General features: G+C 38.5%; 1 protein-coding gene across 19 annotated transcripts in view; it reads right to left on the reverse strand.

Moving 5' to 3' along the window:
- Positions 1–1,825: 1,825 nt before the first annotated feature.
- Positions 1,826–20,733, reverse strand: part of Tacc1 (transforming acidic coiled-coil containing protein 1) — a 114,710-nt gene continuing 95,802 nt past the window's right edge. For 17 of the 19 annotated variants that reach the window (XM_076853833.1, XM_076853830.1, XM_076853828.1 and 14 more), the window contains 7 exons: positions 17,004–17,129; positions 15,275–15,351; positions 14,268–14,311; positions 10,875–11,035; positions 9,699–9,805; positions 8,154–8,274; positions 1,826–7,004 (listed from right to left, as the gene is read on the reverse strand). In XM_076853833.1, coding sequence (XP_076709948.1) covers positions 6,936–7,004; positions 8,154–8,274; positions 9,699–9,805; positions 10,875–11,035; positions 14,268–14,311; positions 15,275–15,351; positions 17,004–17,129 — 705 coding nt within the window. In that variant the 3' untranslated portion in view covers positions 1,826–6,935. The remainder of the gene's footprint in view (positions 7,005–8,153; positions 8,275–9,698; positions 9,806–10,874; positions 11,036–14,267; positions 14,312–15,274; positions 15,352–17,003; positions 17,130–20,733) is intronic. The other 2 variants (XM_076853837.1, XM_076853834.1) reach the window with 1 other exon arrangement.

Here is a 20,733-nt window from a genome sequence, read left to right on the forward strand (position 1 = left end):
TGATTTTTTTTCATGTTTCATTTTAAACTGCAAATGCAGCAGTATTTGGTGAACAAATATAGTTAAACCACATTTGGGATTGATTGGTTCTTATATGCCTAGAAACTTACAAAATGATATAAATCCATACAAACCTGGGAGGACTTGGATTTCAAGAGCTTAAAAAAAAAGAATAAGTGTCTATTAGTATTTAGCCTATTTTGAGTAAAAACCACAGGGTTTGGTAACATACAGCCTTGGTCATATCACTCCTCTCTCTGGATTGCAGTTGCTTCTGTGAATGAACTTAAATTGCCTATGTGTTTTTTTCATATTTTGCCTACTTTGCCATAATAAGAAACTTTTAAAAAATATTTATTTTTTTAGAAGTAGTTGGACACAATACTTTTATTTTGTTGATTTATTTTTATGTGGTGCTGGGGATTGAACCCAGGGCCTCGCACATGCTAGACAAGTGCTCTACCTCTGAGCCACAATCCCAGCCCCATGAGAAACTTTTTTGTCATGACCTATTTACTACCCATAAATTTGTATCTGGAGCTAATCTCACAAACCAATATTTATCCTTAACTTGTGCAATGACTTCTGGTATTTGCTGTCATTGTTTCATAAAAATGTGGCCACTGGGGATGTAGCTCAGTGTAGAGCACTTGCTGAACATGTCTGAGACCCTGGCTTCCGTCTCTAGCAGATCTGGAAAAAAAAAGAGAAAATTGATTGCTAAGATGATCCTGTGTGGAAAAAAACAAATAAACCCCCCCCCCAAAAAAACACACACAAAAAAGCCAAAAAAACATTGGTGTGTTGGACTTGGTGGTGTGTACCTGTAATCCCAGCTACTCAGAAGACTGAGGCAGGAGGCTTAAGTTTGAGATCAACCTGGGCAACTCAGTGAGACCCTCAGCAACTTAACAAGAACTTGCCTCAAAATAAAAAGGCCTGGTAGGTTAGTGGTAGTGCACTCACCTGCCATGGGCAAGGCCCCGAGTTCACTCCCAGTACCACTAAAATAAAAAAACAATGGTGGTCTTAAGTTATGCAAGAATAAAGCTCTTTTAGAAGAGTAGAGCATAAGTTCCATCTTATTTTTCCCAATAATTCTCAGAAAAGGAGATTATTCCTGTGATTTTTATAGGGTTCTCTTTGCAGTTCAGGAACACACTGAAGTGAAACATTCCTTTGAGGAACTTTATTGACTGCAATGTCTTAGGATGGTCAAATGGTAAGATTGTGATAGGGCTCTTGTTTCCTTAGGGGATCCTTACCTAGTCTTCAAATGGAGCTTTGACTCTATCTTTTCCAGTAATACAACCCATGAAATTTCCTGTCTGCTCCCCTTGAGGGGAGAGTTGGCCTGGCTAGTATTGAAAAAGTTTTTCCTGGTATTAACCTAGAAGAAACAAAAAAACTTCAACTATTTTCTGTGGGCTGTAATGTCGACACAGCTCTGGCTCATCCTGTGCCCTTCAACAAGTCAGCAAGCTTGAGGTGACTTAGCTTCTTAGGACTTGAAAAATACTCAGGGTAAGACAGTCTTGAAGCAAAAACAAGAAACACCCACCCAGCTAAAAACTGTTTGCACAGATGCAAAGTCATGGATATTTACATGGCAAAGTCTGAATCTCAAAGTTTGTTTTGTTTTTAATTACACACTCAGCCAAATGCATAAAACCTCAAAAGTGAGTATAGGGAAAAATGTCATCTTTCCTATTTTTAGACTGAAATATGGAACTCATAAAAATAAGCAAAGCTGCTGTAAATTTTCACACTTGGGGATAAAATGAATTATAACTAGAAACAACAACACCACACACACACCCAGATCTAACAGTGATAAACAGTTTTTATTCAGGCAATGAAACATGGAAAAAATATATTAGTAATCATTATAATAATTTCATTTGTGTGAGTATAACTTTTACAAATATTTACCTGACATATAAAAAGGGAAATTACTATGTATATAAAATTTATGCAGATGATTATTCCACACAACACAATCCTGATAGCAGTAGTCAATGCAGCACTCACTCTTGCAGGTGAGGGGCCCCTCTCACTCTTCGGGGAGCCCATGGGGGATACAGTGGAAGCAGATGTGCAATAAACATTTACTTGTTGGCACATTAGTACAATGAATATCTATTGGCAAACACACACTTGCTAACAGCAATACTAAAAAGTTTACTGCTACCTCTGAGGTTTAAAAAAAGCCTGGATCCTGTCCCAGTAGCTGGGAAGGACCCAGGCTGAGGCTGAGGCTGAGGCTTCGGGTGTGGTAACCTACACACTGCCCTGTATCTGTACTGGGCATGGCTTCAGAGTTCAAATTTTTTATGTCCATTTGAAAGTTATTCATATAGAGTATCAATTAATGATGTGACTAGGAAATACTCTTTGGAGTATATTCCAGATACCACTAAAAGGCAGAGGGAGGGAGAAAGTGGCATCCTGACAGTTGGAAAGTAAAAAGTCGACACAGGGAAGGTTCAGGCCACACCTCAGCTTCAAGCCTGGCCTCCTCTGTACAAGTTGAAGCATTATACAGACTGCCACAGGCCAGCATCACACACAATATCTCCATATTAGAACTATAACCAGAATATATATATATAGATATATATATATATATTTATATAATAGCTGTAACCATATTATAGTTAATAAAGTCATTCCTTAGGAATCTTGTTTGTCCAAATCTAACTGCATGCTAAGAGGCACAGAAATGGGATTGCATTTGGACAAAAAACTACGAAAGTGCAATCTTTAGTCTCCAGATTCAAGTTTGGTTCTGGGGAGTGCGTCTTCACTGGAGAATGCTGCTGGATATATGACCTTCTACAGGAGATCCTTGGAGAAAAGAGTCTATTATATCAACTCTTTCACTTTTTCCTCAAGGATTGAGAGGCAATTTGTTCTCCTCCACCCCTGCCCCCAGGGCTTGGGCTGGAACTCTACCACTAGAGTTAGTAGGCAAGCACTCTACCACAGAGCTCATCCCAAGTCCGTACATTATTTAAAAAAAAATAACTGGAATCTAGAGGCCAGTCAAACCATTTTGGACAGAGGTCTCCTCAAAAAAATTCTTTATTAAAATCTTTGAAAGAAGATGACTTTTTAGACTAAGCTTTGGCTTGACATTCTGGGATTCCCAGACTATATTTGTTCTTCAATAAGCAAATAATAATTTGTTAGCTTTTAAAATTCTTCAGAATATATACAGCTTTATTTTAAAATCCCTTGCTTGAGTCATTTTAATCTTTCAAGACCTGGTTTCTCTCTTCCTAAAAACAGGATAAAAAAGTCTGTGAGCAAGCTCACACAGTTATACAACCACAAGGAGACAACAGTCATAAACAGTTAATGAGATGGCTACCAACTGTAATGAAAAACCAAAAGGAAGTAAAAAGGGGGTGCTTCAGAATGCTTACTACAATAAAAAAGGATATGCTGAGTCACTTCCAACCCAGTGTACCAATGCTTATTCTTAAAAAAAAAACCTGAAGCAAGCAAACACACACACACACACACACACACACACACACACACACAAACAAAAATCCCCCAACCCCTTCATGAGGCACAGAGCTGCCATTTTTTTTTTTTTTTTTTTTTTTACCTTTTCTGAGGGTGAGTGCTTTAACTTGGCTGCTCAGTCAGTTTAAGAACATTTGGGGCAGTTTATTCTCCCTATTTATAATTAGAACTAATTCAGGGCTATTTAAAAGATATCTAAGTATGTGCCGGGGGGTTGTACCAAGTGTGGATAAGTAGGAAGGGCCATTGGCTGGAAAGAAGATTTAACTTGAGCTATTCTCCAGAACTACAGGCGAATCTCCCCTCAGATCCCATAACTTCTGGAAGTCTGCTGAATCCTGTTTTTCACTGTCATATGCTTCTGCACTTCCTAATTTAGGCTGCATCTGAAGAAGCTAAAAACCATGTGAGAACACGGGGCCTCTCAATATTTCCAGAGCAGTTTTACAGAACAAAAAAGGTTTAGGTAAATCACCGGCTTCAAGTAGCTCACCTAACTATAGAGTAAATCCCGGGAGGTCTGATGTGACCAACTATCTAGACTACACAGTAAAAAGTTCAGTCTGTTTTCTTTCAAAATACTGCTAGATAAAAGTCATCTACACTTTGGCAAAGTCAGAAACTGAAGAAATGGCTCTGGATTCAGTCTCAGCAAGATCACTTAATATTCCCAAACCTAAGCCAGAAACTAACTTCCATTTCCCCCTTTTACTTTCATAACCCGGTTTTTAAAATTGACTGTCTAACAAGTAATTTGGTCCTCATACATGCCGAAGCAAATTCTAGAGTATATTCTTACTCTCCAGAGTTCTAAACGCTTTTTTTTTTTAAATTTTTGGCTTATGTTTAAAGAAAAATAAATATACTTCACTCTGTCTAGTATATTCTCTTCATCTGCCAGTTGTAATGATACATTTTGTGTCTTTTTTGAGAGTATCCATCTATTATAGAATGGCAGCCATTTCCTTGTAATGGTCATGACTGAGGTCAGTGGCAAATATTACTTAGCAAGGGCTCTTTCATGCAGCACGTTCATTCACTGGGGTCTAGTTTTCAAGAATTTTTTTCTACTAGTGTGCTAGGGAAAGACTGTCGTTACCTCTGTTTTAACACAGCAGAGTGTGCTTTTAAAATACATAATAGCTTAAACAGATGATTATAGGGCTGGGAATGTAGCTTGGAGTAGGGCACTTGCCTAGGATATGTGAGGCTCTGGGTCCAATCCCCAGCACTGCAAAAATATTTTAAAAAGAAAAAAAATGACTATGGATTTATAATGGAGACTACTACAAGCTTTTCATACTTAAAACAGATCAATTTAAAACAAGTAAACATGAATATCAGCAAAACACAGCAGTAAAGGGTTTGCCCTGTTTCTTTCTGCAAAATGCAAAATCAACTCCCCTCATAGTAGAGGACTAGAGAAAAAAGTGGTCATACCACTGGAGACACTTGTACCCAATACTGTGACTCCTGGTACAGCATTCACATTAAACCACAGTCACTACTTTCAAAGCCCAAATGATTGTCAAGCCACTTCTCCAACCACAAATAATTTGTTTTGTTTTTGTTTTTTTGTACAAAATGTTAAGACAACAGGCTTTGAAATATAGCCTAAGCACCAATTATGATAAATGCATATTGGTAAAACATGACTCTGGTTTTAAAAGACATTATCAACTTCCCTGGGGCTAAAGATTGCACCCACATGAGCAATTCACTGCTAAAGAAACACTTTTTTTTTTTTTTTTTTTTAAGATCTATAGAGGTTCTCCACGAGGCACAATTCATTGTTGAAGCTGGCTCATGCAACAGTTTTACAAGAGAAGTAGGAAAACGGACATGTACTGAACATAGTGCATATCACCACTTTCAGGGTGTAAGATTAAGACATAAGAGTGCTTTATAACACTTGCATGGGTTTGTTTTTTGCCTATCAAGTGAAAGGGAATTCGTGGGAAATTTCCATTTTGGGGTTAACGTCCCACCACTCTGAACTGTGTCCAGCAATAGCTGGAGGAACTTGGTTTTTTCTGTATGGACCTTCTCTCTGCACCTCCTTCCCTAGGGTTCAGACTGTTTTGTTCAAACATATGTGCTAATTTTTGGAATGGGTCACACATTATTTTTACTGCCTGCTTTGTTAAAAATTCTATCTTAAGTTTGAAAGGATTTTTTTCTTTTTTAAATATCCAAAGAACAATGTACCACACTTGTAAAGACAAAGAGATTACTGTTCCTTTGCCTTGTAATTGGTAACAGGGCTATAGTTACTTTTTAAATAAGACCATCTAAGCTTTCACAAATAGATTTTTCTTTGCATATTCCAGAGATAACAAAGGTGAGATGTTGGTTTTGCATCAACAAAAGGAAGCAGAAGGCTAAATGACTCCAGGGCACATTTCACAAACCCCAGCTTTGAGGGGTTTCTGCACCGATGTTCATGCAGAAAGCAGACACCACTTTCAGTAGGAGGACTAAGTGCCAAAGGGCTGTCCTCATCAATATGCAGGGGTGTCTAAATACCAAGGCAATGAAACAGCGTGGCAGAAAGTCTTCCCTAGATGTGAAACTCATGTGAAACTACGGCCTTCACATCTTAGATGCCCCCCAGTGTCTTTCTTTCTTTTTCTTTTTTCTGGGGGGGGGGGAGTCAGGAGAAGACAGTGCTTCTGGGCTCAACTGATCCTCTAGTCTCAGCCTCCTGAGTAGCTGGAGTACAGGCATGTGTCACTCTACTTGATACCCAAATTCGTAAGTTAGCATTTGGAAACAGGGCTGTTTCAAAACAGGGTTTTACATTTATAGATATATGTTCTTCTATGTGCTGCAGGGAAAAAGCAGCAGCATTTATAGATAGAGATGTGTGAGGGATAATGTATATAACAAGGATACTCAAAGCCCCTTCTTGTTTATAAACTGGAAATAACAAAAGGTCAGATCATCTCCTTCAATAAAACCAGTGATACTGAAAATTAAAAGATTACAAGGTCATAAAAATATCAGACAGGTGGTAGAGGAGATAACCCCAAGTGGTAGCCACAAAATCACAAATTACAAACGTGGGAGAAGGAAAGATGACTTTAAGACCAACTAAGACAGAGAAATCACAAACCCAGGCTCTGCAGCCTCTCTAACTGAACCTGATGCTGGGGAGCTGCAAAGGACTCCAGCACTGGCAGATCACACTCCTTCCTGACTGGGCTAACCTCCAGGGCTCCTTCCAGGGCTGCTGTACTGGCAACTACGCGGGACAGGCAGCGGTGGGTCTGTGCTTTTTTTTTTTTTTTTTTTTAATTTTTTTTTCTCTGCAAAGGTACGATTATTCCTAGATAAGGCAAGATACTTGTGGTCATGACAGAAGCATTGGAGTGCAGATCTGCTACGTGAAGAGAGGAATCTCAGTCAGTCTTTCCCAGCTTTGCAATCAGCTCATCACAGATTTTTGTCAGTTCTTCAATTTCTTGGTTCTAAAAGACAGATGATATGATTATAAGCAGGCCACTTTGTGTTCTAAGATAAAGGGAATTATAGCCAGATAGTCCCAGGACTGGCTAGATCCTACCTAGACAACCTAATTCAGTGATTCTTTACTTTTCTATATTAGAGATCTTGTGAAGAAAGGAAAATGCTAATCCTTCTCCCCTGTAAATGTGCATGTACTCATAGTATTGGGCTTAACTGAGTAGAGGGTGAGGTGGATAGTCACCAGTCCTCTGAAGCCTGTTTGTAAATAACTCAGTTCCCAAATTTCTTGTTTTCATAGGAACTGTATGAGGTACTTTTCAGCAACACAAACATCTGAGTCTCATTCAATCCATCAGCTTCTCTAGGAGTTGGGATTCTGGCATCAGAGTATCCCAGGGAACATGAGGGGCCCTCAGACCCCATGTTCTAGCTAAATGGACTGCATAGGTACAAGTGCGTAAGTGGAGATGTAGTAAGTAAAATATTGGAGACATAAAAAAGAAACAAAAATTGCTGGGAAGTGCGATATAAGGATTGCTACTACTGGTTTCCATTTATTTACAAAAGGGTTTCTCTGCATCAGCAGGACTTGTGTTTTGGCCTGGGTAAATCTATGGTTGGGGACGGATGTGCACTGTAGGATATCTGACAACATTTTGGGCTTCTACTCACTAGATGCTAGTAGCATCTCCCAGTCATGACAACCAATTAATCTCCAGACATTGCCTAACGTCCCCTGGAGGGCAAAATTACCCCTAATTGAGAACCAATGATCTAAAGCAAGTGAAGGGGAAGATGGCTTCATGTATTGCATAAAAAGAAAACAGAATGAATGAAAGGTAAGCCTCGTGACCCCTACTAAAAGTGTTTGATCACTGAACTTCAGTTAAAATGCAAATTCCAAATTCCTTTCTGCACCCTGCCTGTGGATGATTCGCATATAATATAACTGGAAGGTTAATGGTGTAACTTGTCTGTCTCCCCAAGAATCAGTTCACAAAGGATCTGGGTTGAAGTATCTGAGTACAAAGGCAAGGTCACTTTCACCCAGGATCATGGTGCACAAAGCACACCAAGGACCAATGTGAGCCACTGTAGAGGAGGAGGACCAGGCACCTGCATGGTTGTCTTGACCCAACCCCTTGTCATACCTTCTGCTGCAGGGCTCTTTCCAGGGATTCCACCTTCATCTGCTCTTTCCGGAGTCCAGCGTGCAGAGCTGCGCTTTCAGCCTTTGCCTTTGTGCGAACCTGAGCAATCTCTTCGTTGGCTCTGTTTGTGGAGTTTTGTTTTTGGAATAAAGAGAAAGAAAGCACATGTTAGCCAGGGCATAGCTAAAGAGTCAGGAGAATAACCATTGACCTCCAGCAGACAGACTCAAAAGAACAGACTGCATGATCAGCAAAAAGACAAGAATCAGAGACCTACATAATTTAATTTTAACTAATAAAAATTCATTTTATATACAATTGCTAGGGAAATTCCCATGAGACACGCCAATGGTAGAATCATTTTTGAAGGCCATGGCGTTCTTTAAAAATTGTATTTAATGAGAAAAGAATTATGTAACAGTTTCTACAATAATCTTAATTTTTTAAAACCCAATATAAAAGTGGACAGGTCACTCCAGAGATCATCACAGCTAAACAAATTAGAATACTAGCCGTTAATGTTTATGAGACACAAACCTCAAGGAAGCAACCTTATTAATAAAATAAAAAGGGAATCTTTTTTAAAAAAAATTTATTTTGAAACAGCATCTTGCTTGTCTGGCCTACATGAGGCCCTGTGTTCAATACCAGTACTAAAAATGAAACATTCTGCGTATCAGAAACACCATAAACAGGGCCAAAAAATACATGACAAGCTTGAAAAATTATTCACAATTCACATTACAAAGGGCTGGTGTCCCTAATGCATAAAACATATAAACTGACAATGGAAAAATAGGCAAAGTATAGTCATACACAGTAAATATTTGAATAGGTAAGTGCTAAAATATATTTAGTTTCTTCACTAAAACAAATGCAAATCAAAACTACATGTAATATAACTACCATAATTATACATTCATTATTTTTTGGTTCAAGAATTCCTTTTCTATTACATATATCATAAAGATAACTTAAATGCATGTAAAAGGATAATCTACAGGGTTACCTACTACAGCACTGTTTGTGCAGCAAAAGATTCTAATTAACCTCGATGTCCAACAGGAGAGAATGTAAATGATACATTCCAACAGTGGAAAACCATGTGGAAGCTCCTCATGAACAGACTAGACAGCGAAAGAGTTTCAAAACTGTATTGCTACACAAAAAAAAGAAGTATGCTATCATCTAAAAAAGGAGGGAAAAAAAGCATATCTAGAAGGAGAAACAGAAACTCTACTGATTATTTGGGGGGAAAAGAGGTAGGAACCTAGTGTAAGGGGGTCAGGAATGGGAGGGTGATACTGTATACCTTTTTATGTTTCTTAATGTTTTAACCATGTAAAGAAGATGGTTCAAAAATTGAAATCTGTCTCTCACACACACAGATATACACACACCATCCCTGAGGTTGCAAAACAGTGAACTTGTTTTCTTACACTTAGGAATACATTTAGCAAACTTTTTAGATAAAATGAAGTTTCTGCCTCTGTCAATATCCTCATAACATTATGAAAAGTAAAATTCAAATTTACAAGCTCTTACTTGTCTAGTTTTTCTTCTGCATGGATTTTCAGGGCCTGATACCGCTGTTCCTCTTGTTTAACCCTGGCTAAGTAATCCTGAGCACATTTTTTCAAGGCTTCTTCATTCTGTTCCATAGTGAAAATTAAAAATAAACAAGTCATTTCATTTTTCTTCTACTAGTAATATAACATATATCAGAGTCGTATGTAAAAAAATGGAAAAACCTAATTAATTCAGATGACTTGGTAATCTGAAATAGACACATACAAATCTCACATAAAAATTCTAGATATTTTTACAACATAATTTCTTTATGTATAAATTTTCAACATCATACAGTAAGGTTCAGTTATACCAATATACCTCCTTTAGGGAGGTACTTATTCAAAACTGAATAGTGATTTGATTTCTACATTAGACATATTGGCTAGTTTCATTTTTAATTTAATAGGAAAATAAAGAATTTCAAAGGCTGAAGGTGTGGCTCAGCAGTACAGCTCTTGCCTAGCATGTATGAGATTCTAGGTTCCACTCTAGCAGCATTAAAAAAAGAAAACAAGGGCTAGGGATGTGGCTCAAGCGGTATCGCGCTTGCCTGGCATGCGTGCGGCCCGGGTTCGATCCTCAGCACCACATACAAACAAAAGATGTGTGTCAGCCGAAAAATAAAAAAATAAAAATAAAAATAAATATTAAAAAAAAATTCTCTCTCTCTCTCTGTCTCTCTCACTCTCTCTTTAAAAAAAAAGAAAACAAAAGAATTTCACTGCTTTAATGTGTCTTATTAATACTATTCAACCAAATTATTACATTTAATGTTTTCTAAAATATGCCACTTAAGATTTTTTTCAATGATATGGAATCCCTTCTACATTTACTAACATTGAAAAGGTGAATAATTAAAAAGAACGTTTCTAGATGTATCCTGAGATCTGAGGGTTCCAATTCTTGTACTCTTTGCCACACTCTGGCTGTATCTAGGCTTCACTGGCTTGATCCAGTAAAAATAATCAAGAGACCACCCTGAGGGCCAGCTGCCTGATTATAGAAATGAAAAAAGTAGAAAAAACATGGCTTTACTGGAATAGAAGATACAAGGCGGAGCCCCTTTTAAAAGGCTTTCAATCCCTTGCATTATGTGTGTGATGATCCAGTACTAGCCAGGAGAGAGACAGAAAAGGACACACTCATTACCTTCTTGAACCCTTCCAGTACGCCTTTCAGGTTCTCATATCTCCTGAAGAGATCAGAAAGGGATCGCTCCACAGAGTTGAGGTCAGCCAGGGCCTGCTCCTTCTCCATGGTCAGTTGCTGGAAGCTCTTTTGAGAGGTCATGTTTGTCCTTTGTTCATCTTCTGGGAATAATAAGTCAAAAATAATGGCATGTTTATTCACACAATGGTGAACAGCTGCTCTCCCTGAGCCAGGCAGTGTTCTCAGTGGGAAGGAACACAGCCATGGGTATAAAAAAATTCCCACTCCCAAGGACTTATAATATTTTAATGGGAAGCGACATATGGTGAGAGTGATGGGGTTAAAAAAAAAGGATGAGAGGAATGAGGAACAGGTGAGTGGGCTGCTATTTTATAGAGCTGCCTCTTCAGAGAAAAAATCTGAATAGAGACCCAAAGAACAGGGTGGGAGCCATGCAGCTATAGGGGAGAATATTACACACAGAGGAGATAGTCCTGGCCAAGGCTGAGCTGGGAAGGCAATAGGACAAATATGGACAAAAAAAAAAAAAAAATCATTTCAGTGTTTAAATGCTTAAAGATCTGTCTTGATTTGATTTAGGGAATCAATCTTTGGGTCTGACAGGAAAAATCAGAAGGATACTGCATCAAAAACAGGACTCCGCCAAGTAGGTATTAGTATGTGGGCCATCAACATTCTGGGTATGGCATAGAGGGCTTTCATAGAATTAAAAAAAAAAAAATGAACCCAAGTACAGCCAATCCTCATTATTTGCAGTCTGTATTTGCAATTTGTGTACTAACTTAAATTTATTTGCAATCCCAGAATCCATACTCAAGGCATGTGAGTAAAATTTTTATTCATCTGTTGCTCGTGTTCTCATCTGAGGGCAGACAGGGATGCTCTACTTTATTTCACACTATAAACAACTATCCTTTTCAAGTAGTCTACTTAGTGTCACATTTTGCATTTTTGTGCTTTATTTTAGTGACTTTGCTGGCCCCCAAAGGTGGTACTGAAGTGCCATCTAGTGTTACAAAGCATAAGAAGGCTGTGAAGTGCCTTAAAATACATGTGCCAGCCCATTTATTGATTCTTGATTTTAATTCTTCTGCCACAGGACTCTTATTAAGGAAGTTATGGACTAATCCCACACGATGGAGGTTAGGGCCTACTTTTTCATCTATTAGACGCAGGGTCTCTGGTTTCTTCTCAGCAAAAGAAACAATCTGTGAGGTGAATAGAGAGCCTATATCTTGGGAGTAAATCTATACCCCTCACACATCAGATTGAGCACTAATCTCTAGGGTACATAAAGAACTCAAAAAGCACCAAAATAAATAAATAAATAAATAACCTAATCAATAAATGGGCCAAAGACCTGAACAGACACTTCTCAGAAGATGATATACAATCAATCAACAAATATATGAAAAAATGTTCATCATCACTAGCAATTAGAGAAATTCAAATCATAACCACTATACGATTTCATCTCACTCCAGTCAGAATGGCAGCTATTATGCATACAAACAACAATAAGTGTTAGTGAGGATGAGGGGGAAAAGGTACACTCATACACTGCTGGTGGGACTGCAAATTGGTACAGCTAATATGAAAACCAATATGGAGATTTCTTGAAAAACTGGGAATGGAAGCACCATTTGACCCAGCTATCCCTCTCCTCGGTCTATACCCAAAGGACTTAAAAACAGCATTCTACAGGGACACAGCCACATCAATGTTTATAGCAGCACAATTCACAATAGCTAAACTGTGGAACCAACCTAGATGCCCTTCAATAGATGAGTGAAAAAAAAAATGTGGCATATATACACAATGGAATATTACTCAGCAATAAAACAGAATAAAATCATGGCATTTGCAGGTAAATGGATGGAATTAGAGAAGATAATGCTCAGTGAAGTTAGCCAATCCCCAAAAAAACAAATGCTGAATGTTTTCTTTGATATAAGGAGGCTGATTCATAGTGAGATAGGGAGAGGGAGCATGGGAGGAATAGACGAATTCTAGATAGGGCAGAGAGGTTAGAGGGGAATGGAGGGGGCATGAGGTTATTAATGATGGTGGAATGTGATGATCGTTATTATCCAAAGTACGGGTATGAAGACACAAACTGGTGTAAATATACTTTGTATACAACCAAAGATATGAAAAATTGTGCTCTATATGTGTAATAAGAATTTTAATGCATTCTGCTGTCATATAAATAAAAAAAAAAATACATGTGCCAGGTAAGTTTTGTTCAGATGTGAATTGACACCCTGTTGAACATGAGTTCAATGTTAAAAAAAATCAATAATATATATTAAATAAGGTGTGTTTAAGTGGAAACACATATAAGACAAGGTTACATATTGATCAGTTGATATAAATGTTGTGACCATAGGCTCACAGGAACTTAGTCCTGCTTTTCCTCTTAGGAGTGTGCTTCAGTATCCACCAGTTCAGCATTTGAAGCAACTTTGTAGAATATGCCTACCATGGAAATGAGATAGATGATGAACAAACTGAAGTTCATATTAAGATCTCCTGCTATGGTCTGAATGTTTATGCTCCTTGTTCCCCTATTCATATGGCTGAAACCTAACCCTAATGTGATAGTGTTGGGGGGGGGGGGGTTGTGGAGGTAATTAAGTTATGAGGCAGAGACAGGACAATATCCTTCTAGAAGAGACCCCAGAACCAAGATCATTATGTTAAGTGAATTAAGCTAGGCACAAAAAAGGTAAGTACTGCATGTTCACAGTTATATGTGGAAGCTAATAAGCTGATTTCACATAAGTAAAAAATATAATGTTGGTCTCTAGAGGCTGGGAAGGGGAGGGAGGGAAAGAAGGATGTTGGATAACATGTCCCAAATTATAGTTAGATACGAGGAATAAGGTCTAGTGTTCTATAGTATAGTAAGGTGACTATAATTTTATAACAATTTATTATTTATTTTTTTAAGGAACCAGAATAAAGGAGTTCAAAGGTTCTCAGTACAAAGAAATGATACATACTTGAGATGGATATGTGAATTATCCTGATTAGATCATTGCACACTGCATTCATGGATCAAATTATCACAGTGCACCCCACAGATGTGGACAATTATTATGTGTGTGAAAAGACAGACCACAAAGAGCTAGCTAGCTATCCCCTTCAGCCACCAGGTGAGGACAAAGTAAGAAGGCCATGACTACAAGGAACAGGCCCATGTCAGACACCGGAACTGACAGAACCTTGATTGTGGTCTCCTCACCCTTCAGAACTGTAATAAGTAAATGCCAGTTGTTTATAAGTAACCTAGTTTATGGTACCTTGTTAAGGCAGCATGAACTGACTCAGATTCTATGGCTCATGCCCTAGGGAAAAAAAACTCCTTACCAATCATTTGGGCAATGGTCTTTTCATATTCAGCCACAATTTTCCTAAATAGAAAAAAGAATATTCAGAAGAGAATTTTCATACAATGGAATTTAGAGAAATGGTGCCCTCAAACAATTAAACTCATTGATATATACTGATTTACATATACAAATTTACGTAACAGGGTCTCCCCATGTCTAGTCCTGGCATTTGTAAGCTCAAGGGAGCCTTTTGTCTCGGCTTCCCAAGTAGCTGGAACTACAGGCACGTGCCATTTTACCCAGCTAAAATGTTTCTTAATCACTCAAATGCAGACTGTACAAGCATGAACTATGTATGTTTTTTCCTTCTCTTCTTTGATGCCATCCTTAGTCACTTAATGGTACATAATTCTCTTAGAGAATAACAAGGATAAATTAAAAGATTTCAATTTAAAGTCAATTTTGTTTTGTATTAACATGCCTACTTATAATCCATGATGATTATGTAACTTGAAGCTACTATGTATGACTATTTTAAATTATTATGGATTTTGCAGGCCCAATGGCACATGCTTGTAATTATAGCTATTTGGGGGACTGAGGCAAGATGATCATAAGATCAAGATTAGTCAGGGCAACTTAGTGAGGCCCTGTTTCAAAATAATAAAAAAGGTTTGGGATGTAGCTCTATAGTTGAGCACTTCTAGATTCAATCCCCCATTGAATTTCAATGCCTCCATCATTGATCTTATCAATAAATCTTATTATTCTGTATTCCAAATGGATATTCTTGCACAAATTTGTCCATTCTTTAAAAAAGACAATAACGGTGTAAACTTTGCTTACATGTAATGTTCTGAATGACTCAAGATGAGTTATGATACTTGAATACATAACTCATGAAATGACACTCTCAATTGCAAAGTGAGGTAATCTCAGATCAAAGCCCTCAAGTTCCCAACAGCTGGTTCTGTGGTGAGCAAACACTTGTAGATCTAATAATATTCAAGACACCTGACCCCTCCCCCCAGCTTCCAGTCTAACCTCATCTCCAAAACTTCTTGTCGGGTCTCTTCATATTTCTTCTTCCATTCACTGGCTTCAATCTCTTTAGTGATTATCTAAATGATAATAAAGCTTGGTTTTTACCTTATCAATCTGTTACAGTTTCAATTTAAGATTGGAGACTGAAAACAACACATGACTAAGTATAACCTGAGGCATTCAGTTGACATTAGGAATATAAAACCTTGACATTTGTATATAATGTTCATAAACATTTGGAAATGTGTACTCTCAGATGTAGAATGATGAAATGTAGCCACTAGGATAAGGTTAAGCAGATCTCCCAGGAACTTTAGAGGATTTTACAAGTTCCATGAATTTTACCTCAGTCCATGGTCTGGCTGTCAACTCTGTAGGGACACAGTTGGGACAGGACACCAAGAGCAGAGCGTCTGACTGACAGAGATTCACCTTAGCCAAAGTTACATAATTGCAATAGATGTCAAACCACCAATTTTCTTTGAGAAATGAAACTGCCTCAAAATCAGAGTACTATAAATTGGTGTGACCAGCACATTCTTTTAGAGATTTCTGACTGGTAAGAATGGAGTCAGAACAAGGGGTGCAGAAGGGGAATGCTCCAGGCTGGATACATCCCTCTTTAGGATCCATCACCAAGAAGGATCTTGCCAGTCAGGCCAAAACCCACACCCATATTTGGGATGCTTACTATCTGGAAACACTTTCAACTTACTACCTCAACTCCAATGGGTTTGCCACTGTCCTTTGACTACCCTTCCTTGACTGTGTTTCCTGATTCCTGATGGGTATATTCTTTATTTTAGTGTCTCCAAGAACCTAGAAGCCACCCTATGTACTTCAGGCAAAAAGGCATGTCTTTGCTTTGGTTCAATAGGTGGTCATTTATCTCAGAGTTTAACTCTCAAGAGGAAGACGAAGTCATTTTTCTCATTTATAAGAAAATGAGCAGGGTGGCAATGGTAGGCTTCCTTACCACTGCTCCCAAGTTTTGACAACAGGACTGGCTGACAGCCCTTGTTACCAGTCTAAAGTGACTTATATAATGTTGAAAGACCTAGAGCAAAGGTACTTAATTACTTTCATCGTAGGGTAAAAATAAAATTGTTATGGCAATAGAATTACTTTCTTTAAAAAAAGAAAAAGTGGAATTTTCAAGGAACACATAAACCAAACACATAAAATACAGCACAGAAATATGACAGGAGAGGATGGTAACTAAGTAATGAGGCATAACAGTGTCTTCCATAGTTTTCAGTTCACCTGGAAAAGGCCTTGTGGTAATGTCTTTTGAATAGAGACTGTTTAAAAACACAATACTGGAATTTGAGAGCTGAACTGTTTAAAGAATGGATGGAATTAGGAAACAATTTTTTATAGCTACATGCCTAGAATTTAAGGCATTCTTAGGCATAAGCCTCTTAAAAATGGATCAGAACAGAGATGGCATAATTAGACACTTAATGCTTCAAGGCTAAAAGTTAAAGCCTACCAAATTCTTAAGAATGTTTCAGGGCGCTGGCTTTTCCTGTGGACACCAACATGTCAAGACTTCAGCATCAATACTGAGTTTTATAGGGAGCCCTTTATATTGAGTTACACAAGCTGTAGGAAATAAGAACTTACAGCCTGGGGCAACTTGAGCCAACAAAGATGGAATCTACTGGTTGGCACATGGGCTTTACAGAGAAATGGTGTGATAAGCAGACAGAAAAAAAAATGCCTTTACCTCTTCTCTTATCAAGGTGAGCACAGCTGTCTTATCTGATTCGCTGAGGCAGATTCCATCCAGGGGGCTCTCACCTCCGCAGGCCACAGACACAGGAGCCTTCTCCATAGAGGATTCGAACAATCCCTGTGGGGAAGGGCTCACATTCAATACATTCATTCCTTAGCTACTTAGCCCCAAATGGTCTTCAATAACTTCCTCATTACTGAATTGACAACACCCTTTAAAAACACACTTGAAGAGAAAAGCAGCAGAAGGGAAGCTTTCAGAAATAATCAAATTACAATACTATCTAAGGAAAAACTGTTCTAATGCATACCAGGGCACTCTTAGGTTCACTGAACAGATAACCTGGGGAAGTTTTCTAATCCAAAAAGAAGAAAGTATAAGTGGTCAGTGACCAAGGAATCATGGGCATAAAAGATACATGTTTAATGGCTCATATTTCTGGGGTATGACATGTTCCAAGAAAATAAGTTTTCAAAAAAAGTGACGGATGTTCCTTTTATATTTGATGCTCTGTATACATCTTAGGCACTTTGAATGGCAATGTTTCTAAAGTGCCTTACTGACTTTCAGATTTAAGGAAGCTGAAATGACCCATTTTTCTGAACTCTGACCTCCATCTTTCGACCTTCATAATTCAGGATCAACATGAACTTCAGTTGGTCTACAGTGTTATCCTGCTATAATCCAGAACTACGTTCATGGACACCATTACCTGTCCCTATAAAAAGTAGCTAGAGGTAAGTCAAGACCTGTATGTGTTTTTTGTTTGTTTGTTTGTTTTTGTTTATTTGTTTTTTTGACTTTTGGATTCTTCCTTGTCATTACATTTTCAGTTCCTTTCTGGTAGCACTTCACCTTCTGATGTGCCAGTTTGTTTCTATCATAAACTCAGTTCCAGAAAGCCACATTTGGTTAGCATTTCATTTTTCACAAGAACATGGGACTTAGTATTGTTACAAGACAGAGGCCTGCTGCAAAGCTGAGGCAGCTGCAGAAGCCCTCTCTTCACCAGTTCTTGTGATCATACCATAAAGATTTTAGACATGTTACTTAGAGTAGCAGGCATGAGTTTACTGAAGGGATAGGAAAAGAGAAAAGGGACACTCTCATGGGAGAGAATATGATCCTCACAAAGAGAAGGACAGCATGCCCCTCCTGCCCTCAAGTTTTATTGGGGATCCCAAGGACATTTCCAGAGTCCTACCTAGGTCTACCTCTTGACTTCTGACTAATAGTATAGGAACTGCATAGACCACCTTGAACAGAGGATGATAAGGTAATTGAGTTCCCCTGTTTTTGCTTCAATTTCCTGCCCCTTTATCAATTGACTAACGTTTGAATAGTTTTTAGCAAGCTTTCTTTGTGATGGTCATGTTTGGGGTAATTGAGGGCTATGACATAATTTTGGTGATAAGGGAGAGTTCCAGGCCATCTCACCTAGTAGGGTGTGACATGATCTTAATTTTTCTTTAGTGTATGTAATTATGGCTGGTAGAGGTTTTCACATACCAAATTCCATCTTCCAGATATTTATCTTTCAGATAAGCCTCCCTGTGGTTTTCAGTTGCCCTTCATTGTTCTTTCCGGACTCACCCATTTATGGCTGGCTAATTACCTAACAGTACTATTTTCCTTCCTAAAAAGCATATTTGGGGTGATTTCCTCCCATCTATGGAAGTGAACTTTTTTGTATGAATGTGCTCTGTGATTTAAGAGCATGGCAATGTCCAAAATACCATCCAAAGTGAACTGGGAATAATCTTAATTCCCTTTAATGGGAGAATAGCTAACTGATTATTGGATTATAATCTATCCATTCTCTGGTTGGTATCTTCTTTGAACCAAGACTAAACAGAAAGTCCAACATTAACTTAGACTAGTGGCTTTTAAACTTTTTGGTTCACTGTAGCCTCACTCTCTTTATATAAAATGCTCAAAACACAAATGTAATTTTAGGAAACAGCTGCACAGACCTCAGCCATAGTTCCAATATAGAAACTCATCTTAGACCAAGAAAAGGGAAACATAAAAACCACTAACTGGCAGTGCCCACCTTCCAGCAGCATTTGAAGGAGGGAAGCCCATCAGGCTGACAGAGGTCCAAGGTAATCCCAGTACTTGCTGGTATAGATTTTGGTAGAAATCTCTCACTAGAACCAGGGGACACTTGAGGTGAGCAGTCTCTAACTGGCTTTCCAAACCTTACCTCCTAGTACTAATCCTCTCGTGCATTCTCTTCTCTTTGGGTACAGCCTAGACTTAGTGACTCACTCGGATATGGCAAAAATCATGGAACCTAATATTATAAAAAGACTCTGGTTTCCATGTTTTGAGAAGTCTGCAAAAGCCCTTGTGAAAAGAAATAATGTCTCTGCCAACAACCATGTGAGTGGAATCAAATTCACCCTAAACCAAATACAGGGATGACTGGATTTGGATGACTAGTAATACCTTGATCACGAGAGACCCTCATGATCATGAATCAAGAGGCATCCAGCAGAAGATTCCTAACCCACCAAAACAATGAGATAATAAGTATTTATTGTTTTAAGCTACTGAATTTTGGAGTAATTTGTTACTCAGAGTAGATAGCCAATACACCCCTGGACAGTAGAACCATCTCATTAATTTTGTATGCCTTCTTTATCCCTCCCTCCTTTATTCTCCCCTCCACTTTCCATACCAGGGATTTAACCCAGGGGTACTCTACTGGGCTACATCCCCAGCTCTTAAAAAAAAAAAAAATCTGAGGGCTGGGGTTGTAGCTCAGCGTGTTTACCTAGCACATATGAGGCCCTGGGTTCGATCCTCAGCACCACATAAAGATAAATAAATAAAATAAAGGTACTGTGTCCATGTACAACCCCCCCCCCACCAAAATTTTGGAGATAGGGTCTAAGTTACCTAGTCTGGCCCTGAACTTGCAATCTTCCTGCCTCAGCTACTAAGAAGCTACTAAGAGTCTTCTTAGCAAGGAAATACTAATATCCATTCTAGAGTTCAGTATTTCATTCATTTGTGGAGGGGATAAATGAATTTAGTCAGCCTGCTCACATCAACTTAATGCTAACAAATGTATCCAGAAGAGGCAGTATTCTTAATTGGACATGGAAGATGGCCACTATATTTAAGCTAGTGGTTCTGCAGCCTGCCAGCTCTCTCCTGGCCATAAACCATAAGCCTCACCTCTCAGAATGCAACAGTTCTTAAGAGGTGATCAGGGAAATAATTTATGCTGTGACTTATTTCAGTTACCATTCCCAGTCTCATATGACTAAAACTTTTCAGTCCTTTTTTTTTGTTTGTTTGTATGATTTGTTTTACAGTATTGGGGACCTCACAAATGCTTGGCAAGCACTCTGCCACTGAGTATATCCCCAGCACTTTTTAAACTTTGAGACAGAGTCTCATTAAATTGCCCAGGCTGGCTGCAAATTTGTAATCCTATTGCATTAGTCTCCCCAGTATCTGGGATTATAGGTGTGTGCCACCGTGTCCAGCCCTTAGTCCTTTATATTGTTTATCAAACAGTGTAGAAAGTCTACCAAGTCTACCATTGCAAAGAATTAGCCAGGTGGGTGTGGTGGTGCATACCTGTAATCTCATTGGTTGAGGAGGCTGAGGCAGGAGGACGCCAGCCTCAGCAATTTAGTGAGGCCCTAAACAACTTAGACCTGTCTCAAAATAAAATATAAAAAGGGCTAGAGATGTAGCTTAGTGG

The sequence above is a fragment of the Callospermophilus lateralis genome, chromosome 4, assembly GCF_048772815.1.
Source record: "Callospermophilus lateralis isolate mCalLat2 chromosome 4, mCalLat2.hap1, whole genome shotgun sequence".
NCBI classification, from domain to species: Eukaryota; Metazoa; Chordata; class Mammalia; order Rodentia; family Sciuridae; genus Callospermophilus; species Callospermophilus lateralis.